Consider the following 9,646-nt stretch of genomic DNA (forward strand, 5'->3'; position numbering starts at 1 on the left):
CCCCCCCACACTCTCTACAGCAGGGGTGGTAGAACAGATTACCCCAAGGCTCTAGTTGCCCCAAACACTCTACAGCAGGGGTGGGAACAGGATTACCCAAGGCTCCTGTTGCCCAAACACTCCTACAGCAGGGACGGGTAGAAATGATTGCCCCAAGTCTGTTGCCCCAAACACTTTACAGCAGGGGTGGTAGAACAGATTACCCCAAGGCTCTGTTGCCCCACACACTCTACAGCAGGGGTGGTAGAACAGATTACCCCAAGGCTCTGTTGCCCCACACACTCTACAGCAGGGGTGGTAGAACAGATTACCCCACAGAACTGTTGCCCCACACACTCTACAGCAGGAGGTAGAACAGATTACCCGACAGAACTGTTGCCCCACACACTCTACAGCAGGGGTGGTAGAACAGATTACTCCACAGAACTGTTGCCCCACATGTGACCGGTGAAATGCACTCTGCGTTGTGTTTTGCTGCTTTTGAGTGACTGACGTGACACGCAGGCTTTTATTCTGCAAAACGATAGGGACGATGTACAGTGAAGCAGGATACCTCTTCCCATAGGATACCTATGACAAATTGATCCATTAGAGGGGCAGGAGACTACGGAGGCCCACTAGGACTCTCACTGTACAGAAGATACAATGCGGTGTGTCAAGGCAAAAACCATCTTTGTGGAATTATAAAACAATAGAAATGTGACCTGTTACACATACACACTACAGCAGGGTTGGGCAAACTTTTTGGCTCAAGGGCCACATTGGGTTTTGAAAATTGGCCGGCGGGCCGAATGTTTAATGTTTCATATCATTTAAATGCTAATAATGACAAAGTAATATCATTTTTAAATTTGATGCTGGTTATAAATGGTGCACTGTCACTTTAAGCATTGGGTCCACACCTTTAGTTCTCATAATGATCTTTGCTTCTTATAAGAAAGGAGATAGCAATTATCAACAATGACAAGCCAGCTGGAACCTGGAACCGCTCTCCTTATTTCCCTCTGGTATGCGCTCAAACGTGTTCACATTTAAATAGACATAACGCATATAATGTATATGCGCTCAAACGTGTTCACATTTAAATAGACATAACGCATATAACGTATATGCATAACGCTCAAGTTAGATTTGCTGCAATGGAGATTACAAAGAGTATCCTCATCTCGATGTAACATGCTGTTTTGACGTTGTGTAAACGTTCTCTAAGAAGAGTCAAAAGCAGTTTGCCGTAAAGATAACAACATCACAACATCGTCTATTGCAGGGAAAATAGCGAGCAGCCTATGATAAACAAATGCTCGGCGGGCCTGATTAAGGTGCGTGGCGGGCCGTAGTTTGCCCACCTCTGCTCTACAGGGTATAGTTTGCTGCTGCTCATCGGACGGCTTAAATCCGAACCAAGTCCAAATAATGGATGTTGCACCGGCCTTTTTCACCTCCACCTCCTCCGTTTCGTTTTCAGCCATGTTTACTGAAGATGCATTTCAGCCATGTTTACTGAAGATGCGTTGTCAAAGTGTGTGTATGATTAAGTGTGTGTGTGTGTGTGTGTGTGTGCATGTTTACTGAAGATGCGTTGCAGCGTGTGTGTATGATTAAGTGTGTGTGTGTGTGTGTGTGCATGTTTACTGAAGATGCGTTGTAAAGTGTGTGTATGAATAAGTGTGTGTGTGTGTGTGTGTGCATGTTTACTGAAGATGCGTTCGGTTCAGCCATGTTTACTGAAAGATCGTTGCAGACGTGTGTGTATGATTCATGCGTTGTGTGTGTGTGCATATGCATCATTTACTGAAGACGTTACGCGTGTGTGTATGATTAATTGCCGTGTGTGTGTGATTGTGTGTGTCTTGGCGGTGTGTGTGTGCGCGCATGCGTCGCGTCGTGCGTGCGTGTGTGTGTGTGTGCATGTTTACTGAAGATGCGTTGCAGCCGCGTGTGTATGATTGATCGGCGTGTATGGTGCGTGCGTGCGTGCGTGCGCCGCTACGCTACGCATGTGCGTGTGTGTGTGTGTGTGTGTGTGCATGTTTACTGAAGATGCGTTGCAGCCGGTTGCAACTCATGGCTCTAAATTTGGCGGGTAGATTGCATCATCAACATGCATATCGCGATAGAATTAAAATCTCCATTGTATGCCAATTTTATATCATTTATATCGCATATTGTTTATATCGCCCATTACTAGTGTGTAATGTACAGTAGGTGTGTAAAGTGTGTGTATGAATAAGTGTGTGTGTGTGTGTGTGTGTAATGCAACAGTAGGTGCGCAAAATGCGCACGTTTGTGTGTGTGTGTGTGTGTAACGTACAGTAGGTACAGTTATGTGCAGATATGTACAGTAGGTGTGTAAAGTGTGTGTATAAACACGTGTGTGTGTGTGTGTGTGTGTAATGTACAGTAGGTGTGTAAAGTGTGTGTGTGTGTGTGTGTAATGTACAGTAGGTACAGTTATGTGCAGATATGTACAGTAGGTGTGTAAAGTGTGTGTATAAACACGTGTGTGTGTGTATGTGTAATGTACAGTAGGTGTGTAAAGTGTGTGTAGTAAACACGTAGTGTGTGTGTGTGTGTAATGTACAGTAGGTGTGTAAAGTGTGTGTATGAATAATTGTGTGTGTGTGTGTAATGTGTGTGTATAAACATGTGTGTGTGTGTGTGTAATGTACAGTAGGTGTGTAAAGTGTGTGTATGAATAAGTGTGTGTGTGTGTGTAATGTGTAGATTAATAATAGGTATATGTGTGTGTGTGTGCTTGTGTCTCCAGTTTGAGTACATCTGTCAACATCTGGTGTTTGCCAATTGCATTCCTCTCATTCTCAAGTTTTTCAACCAGAATATCATGTCCTACATCAGTGCTAAAAACAGGTAAGAGACACTCTCTCACACACACACACACACACACACACACCCACCCACACCCACGCACACACACACACGCATATGCACATACACACACATGCATATGCACATACACAAACACACACATGTGCACATACACACACACAGAACATTATGTCCTACATCAGTGTTGAAGACAGGTAAGTCACACACACACACACACAGCATTCATATACATATACACACACACACAGCATTCATATACACATACATATACACATACACACACACAAACACACACACGGCATTCATATACACACACACACACACACACACACACACACACACACACACACACACACACACACAGCATTCATACACATAAATTCTCCAAATGTAAAGTAATGTGTTATTATTATGATGATGATGATGATGATGATGAGTAAGGGTTACAGCCAGCCAGGCTAGATGCAACACAAATTGACAAACAGTCAAAGGGGCTCGATGTCTAGGGGTATTTATTAACAAAAATATTAATACATGATTAGGAAATTTAAGGACAACTGAAAATAATAAACAATGTAGAGAAGCGACGACACGGCCTAGTGAGTGTGGAGGTCTTGGCACAAGGCCAACGCACACACACACACACACACACACACAAACCCACAAGGCCAACGCACACACACACACACACCCTCTCACAAACCCACAAGGCCAACGACACACACACACACACACACACCCTCTCACAAACCCACAAGGCCAACGCACACACACACACACACACACACACCCTCTCACAAACCCACAAGGCCAACGACACACACACACACACACACACACCCTCTCACAAACCCACAAGAACAACGCAAATGGCACAAGGCAACCAGCAGACCGCCAGGCACAGGTATATATGGAGAAGCTCCACCCCTCACACAGGTCACACCTGAAACTAATAAGCAAACAGAACACAGGCAGAGCAGCCAAAAAGGACATGACAGAAACTACGCCACCTATGGGTAGAAGAGGGGCGTAACAGTAAGCACCATATTACACACACAGACAGGACAGACAGGACAGGTACACACACACACACACACACACCATTCATCTCACACACACCATTCATATGCATGTATATTTATAGTGCGTCTATTCTGATGTGAGTGTGTGTTTGGGCTTATATGTATATTTGTGTTTTGTGTGTGCGTGCACGCTTTTGTGAATGTGTGTCTGTGCTTATATGTGTGTGTGTGTGTGTGTGTGCGTGCGTGTGTGTGCAGCATATGTGTACTGGACTTCCCCCACTGTGTGGTTCATGACATGCCAGAGCTGACAGCAGAAAGCTTGGTAAGTGTCCACTCTCTAACATACACACACACACACACACACACACTCTATCTGTCCCTCTCAAGCCTTATTATCTCAAGAAACCCCTCAAGGGGAAGTCCCAGTTAAAGAAAAAGTTTGATAACTTGCTGGCATTCTCACACACTCCCCCATAATGATAAAGTACCAGTTCTTACACTAGCTGGCTGTCTCTAATCTTTGCTAGCTATATCTAATCTTTGCTATATATATTTAATCTTTGCTAGCTATATATCTAATCTTTGCTAGCTATATATAATCTTTGCAATCTATATCTAATCTTTGCTAGCTATATCTAATCTATCTATATCTAATATTTGCTGTCTGTCTCTAATCTTTGCTAGCTATGTCTAATCTTTGCCAGCTGTCTCTAATCTTTGCTAGCTATATCTAAGGTTTCCTAACTATATCTAATCTTTGCTAGCTATATATCTAATCTTTGCTTGCTATATCTAATCTTTGCTAGCTGTCTCTAATATTTGCTAGCTATATCTAATCTTTGCTAGCTGTTTCTAATCTTTGCTAGCTATATCTAATCTTTGCTAATCTTTGACTAGCCAATCAGGGGACGTCCTGCGTCACATCTCTCGACCAGGGTCGGCAGCAAAGATTCTAGAACAGAGCTGGTCGGCAGGCACAGAGCTAGTGAACTTAGGTCGTAAATCTAACAAGTTAGAAGCTATGCCTTTTACAACAAGGCTTTTGATGGAAAAGTGGTGTTTATTTCCATAATCTTTGTTTAGTGAACGCATAAAACCGTCAGTTTGTAGGCTAAGCAAGAAGACTCAAGAATTACGATCTTTGAGTTTGTTTATTGTTACCTAGCAACTGAGGCTTTCAGTGTTAAAAATGATTGCAGTTTCACTATGTACAAGATGTGCCGTAGCACAGTGATTAGAGGAGCGAGCTTTGATCTAAGGATCATTGGTTCAAATCCAACATCAATCATTCTGCCCATGTTAGTTTTGCACTGGATAGTTACATGCCAACACAAAAGGTTGTAAAAGTAGCCAAATAAGACTTTATTAGTGTGTGTCTACAGTTTAAGTGCATTTATATTGGTAGCTATAGTGAGGTAGGACTAGGCTATTGCTGATTATGAGTTGGTTGTGTTGCTTAGGCGGTGGTGATTAAAACACCATAATTCACAAAGCTGTCTTCTTTTAATGTAGGTATACCTTTATCAAAGGCTATAGGCTTACTTTAAGCGGGGACAGGATAGGTCTATTTGAGTCTATGTGTGTGTGGAAACCATTATTATTATTCCATTCTCACAGTTTTATATGGGCTTATCATGGTAAAGAGCACTGTTTTCCTAAACTGGAACAAAACGTGATCCCTATATGAGGCGTTCCTGACAGTAACGTTATAGATAGCGATTTGCGGGTTGCGTATGGTGGGGTTGATATAACAACAACAACACATTACATTTATATAGCGCTTTTTTCTCGAGACTCAGAGGCGCGTCACATGGAAGGGGGGACCTCACTAGTAACCACCACCAATGTGTAGCACCCACCTGGGTGATGCACGGCAGCCATTATGCGCCAGAACGCTCACCACACACCAGCTTGAGGTGGCGAGTGAGGGAGTGAATGAGCCAATCACAGTGGGGGACGATTAGGGGGCAGATTGAATGATCCAGGTTGGGAATTTCGCCAGGACACCGGGGAACCCCCTACTCTTTGCGTTAAGTGCCATGGGATCTTTAATGACCACAGTGAGTCAGGACCTCGGTTTAACGTCTCATCCGAAGGACGGCATCTCCTACAGCAGGGGTCCCCAACCTTTTATGTACCATGGACCGGTTTGATTCCTATTTTTTTTTCACGGACCGGCGGGGGGAGAACTAGCTCCAGTTATGTATGAACAGTGAAGGTAACAATCTCTTGTGAAAAACGTGAACTTGAAGAAGTGAAAATTGAACAATATGAACTATGAATATTGAAAAACTTGAAGCTAAAGTGTGAACATGCTTAACAAAATATGGGAACAAAACATGGGAACTAAACGTGCATTACGAATATAATCAGTGGGAGCCCTGCTTGTTTCCCTGCAACAAGAAGCTTCCATCTGGGGGTGATGGAAGACAGTGACACCCTCAGTGTGTTTGAAATGTCCAGTCGATTGCGCAATTTGGTCTTAGTTGCAGTCATTGCGAAAACCCAGCCTATAGATAGATGCGTGGTGGGAAACGTTTTCAGCTTTTACGGCTATCTCGGGATATTCTGCTTTGGTTTTGATCCAAAAATCCGCCAGAGAGGTTTCCTTATACACACTCTTAAGACCACCGTCATTTGCAATTTCGATCAACTGCTCTTCCTCCTGCGCTGACAAGTTAGGACTATTCGGGATATTGACAAATGGGTTGCGGACCCACTCATTGGTTTGCCGTGGATCTTTGGAGGATGGGAACTAACGCTCAAACTCATTTGAAAGCACAACCGAGGTGATTTGCACCAGCTGCAGAGAAAGGGCCCTGCCTCAGTCTCTCCCAAAACTCCCACTACTGTTTGGAACATATCAAATACACCCGGTCCACTGTCGTCGTCCCCCACAAATCAAGCTTGCTTTAAATGCAGCGACTTTATCTGCCAGTTTAAAGACAGTCGTCATTCTCCCTGGAGTGACAGGTTGAGGTCATTAAGCAACCCGAATATGTCACACAGGTAGCGAAGTTTTGACACCCAGTCCTCATCACTAAAATGTGCAGCTAACGGTGACTTTTTTCTGTAAGAAATCTCTGCAGCGGCTCTCGCAACTCAAACACTCTGGCCAATGACCTGCTAAAGATGCTTGTTTTTTGTTGCTCATTCTAGCAGTTTAGCTAACTTCATGTGACACTACCGTTCGCCAAGAACTGATCAAGTGAAGTGAGCTGACCTGAGGCTGCACAGCGCTGAAGGCAATATGTAAAAGTGTTGAAGGCGGGACAGACAGACGTAAGAAAATAGACCTTGCAAAATGCAAACATGCGTGCAATCAAACAACTGCATATAGACCTATGCCATGTAAAAACGTGACATTATTGCGAATTAAATTTAGTTTAGTTCGCATGCATTTTTTTAAACTCATGTCGTAGGCTACGGCCCGGTTAGGAATGTCCCGCGGCCCGGTGGTTGGGGACCGCTGTCCTACAGTACAGTGTCCCCGTCACAGCACTGGGGCATTGGGATCGATCTTTTTTGGCCAGAGGGAAGAGTGCCACCTACTGGCCACCCACCAACACCACTTCGCTCCTCTAACCACTGTACTACGGCACATCTTGTATACTGAAACTGCAATAATGTTTAACACTGAAAGCCTCAGTTGCTAGGTTACGATAAACAAACTCAAAGATCGTAATTCTTGATTCTTTTTGCTTAGCCTGCAAACTGACGGTTTTATGGGTTCACTAAACAAAGATTATGGAAATAAACACCACTTTTCCATCAAAAACCTTGTTGTAAAAGGCATAGCTTCTAACTTGTTAGATTTATGACCTAAGTGCGCTAGCTCTGTGCCTGCCGACCAGCTCTGTTCTAGAATCTTTGCTGCCGACCCTGGTCGAGAGATGTGATGCAGGACGTCCCCTGATTGGCTAGTCAGTAGGCCATGCAATGTGTTGATTGGCTCTGCAGAAACTGTCAAGCCAAAATTCGCTGATTGGCTCTTCAGAAACGACGACAAAACACTGCCAAAATTAGGTGTCTGTGAAAAAAGTTTTGTAGCCATTAGATTCAGTTTGCACCGCCAAAGATAGATGTCGCACTTCTCCCATGCCTGTAGCTATAAAGCTGTTCCACACACATTCAAACTAAATTCCTGTGGACAAATGTTTTTCACAAGTGCACAAAATATTCCTGCAGGTACGCATTTTTTTTGCACACAGACAAATTAATTCCACAGTTACAAAACGGTTCTACACGTGTGCAAATCATATTCTCGAACACAAAACCCTATTACACATCAATATTACACACAATCTTTATGGCTTTGTTTTGACTCCATACAGCACACTCAGCACACTAAAGTTTCAGCAGGCTTTAGTGTGTTTAGTGTGTGAAGTTAGACTTGAGTGTGCTGAGGCTTTAGTTTTAGTGTGCTGAGGATTTAGTTTTAGTGTGCTGAGACTTTAGTGTGCTGAGACTTTAGTGTGCTGAGACTCTGTTGTTAAATTACCACTAGACACCTGGGTTTCACCTTGTATGAGAATGAGGCTTCATACACACGCACACACATACAAACACTCTCTCCCTCCCACATACATACACACACACACACACACACGCACATTATCTCTCTCTGTTTCTCTCTCTCACTCACTCACACACACACACATGCATGTGAAGGCTGTTGTGTGCTGTGCCCTGGCAGGAGGCGGGTGATAGTGGAGAGTTCTGCTGGAGGAACCTCTTCTCCTGCATCAACCTCCTCCGAGTCCTCAACAAACTCACCAAGTGGAAGCACTCCAGAACCATGGTAAAACACACACACACACACACATGCACATCGACACACACACTCACTAAGAGCGGTGTCCTCTCCTAGATGCTGGTGGTGTTTAAGTCTGCTCCCATCCTGAAGAGGGCGCTAAAGGTAAAGCAGGCCATGATGCAGCTGTACGTGCTGAAGCTTCTGAAGATCCAGACCAAGTACCTGGGCCGTCAGTGGAGGAAGAGCAACATGAAGACCATGTCCGCCATCTACCAGAAAGTGCGGCACAGGCTGAACGATGACTGGGCTTACGGCAATGGTAGATACACACTCACACACACACACACACACACACACACACGTTTTGAGTGTTATCAACTTCTCCCGCTCGCTCTCCCTCCCTCTTCCTCCCCGTGTGCACAGACATCGACGCGCGCCCATGGGACTTCCAGGCGGAGGAGTGTGCTCTGCGCGAGAGCATCGAGAAGTTCAACGCGCGGCGCTACGAGCGAGGCCAGCTCGGCGACTTCACGCCCGTGGATAACTGCCTGCAGAGCGTACTCAGCCAGCCCGTGGAGCTACCGGAGGACTTCCCCTTCAGCTACCAACTCTGGCTGGAGAGAGAGGTCTTCGGCCCGCCCATCCAGTGGGAGGGGCTACTGCAGCAGCACTGAGGGGCTAGAGGGGGAGGGGCTCTGGCTGGAGGGTCCATCCAATAAGGGAGGCGTGGGGGGGTGGGTGGGGGCGTGTCTGGGGGAAATTGGGTGTGGCTGCTTTCTGAGGGGCGGGCAGAGGCGGGTCCTCACCAGCTTCACTGGGGTCAGGGGTCAGAGGGGTGGAGCTAACCAGAGCGGTGGAGCTAACCCAGATAACCCAGCGAACCCAGAGAACCCAGATAACCCAGATAACCCAGATAACCCAGATAACCCAGCGAACCCAGAGAACCCAGCGAACCCAGCGAACCCAGGTCATTATGGACTTGATCAACCCTCAGCTATGCCATCCTCTCTCTCTCTCT

General features: G+C 45.3%; 1 protein-coding gene across 2 annotated transcripts in view; it reads left to right on the forward strand.

The window, feature by feature from the left end:
• The window catches only part of strip2 (striatin interacting protein 2), a 57,043-nt gene extending 47,700 nt beyond the window's left edge, over positions 1 to 9,343 (forward strand). For both annotated transcript variants that reach the window (XM_048268347.1, XM_048268348.1), the window contains 5 exons: positions 2,768 to 2,868; positions 4,128 to 4,194; positions 8,569 to 8,673; positions 8,743 to 8,947; positions 9,052 to 9,343. In XM_048268347.1, coding sequence (XP_048124304.1) covers positions 2,768 to 2,868; positions 4,128 to 4,194; positions 8,569 to 8,673; positions 8,743 to 8,947; positions 9,052 to 9,302 — 729 coding nt within the window. In that variant the 3' untranslated portion in view covers positions 9,303 to 9,343. The remainder of the gene's footprint in view (positions 1 to 2,767; positions 2,869 to 4,127; positions 4,195 to 8,568; positions 8,674 to 8,742; positions 8,948 to 9,051) is intronic.
• Positions 9,344 to 9,646: the final 303 nt, after the last annotated feature.

This window comes from Alosa alosa, chromosome 17 (genome assembly GCF_017589495.1).
Source record: "Alosa alosa isolate M-15738 ecotype Scorff River chromosome 17, AALO_Geno_1.1, whole genome shotgun sequence".
In the NCBI taxonomy this organism is placed as follows: Eukaryota; Metazoa; Chordata; class Actinopteri; order Clupeiformes; family Clupeidae; genus Alosa; species Alosa alosa.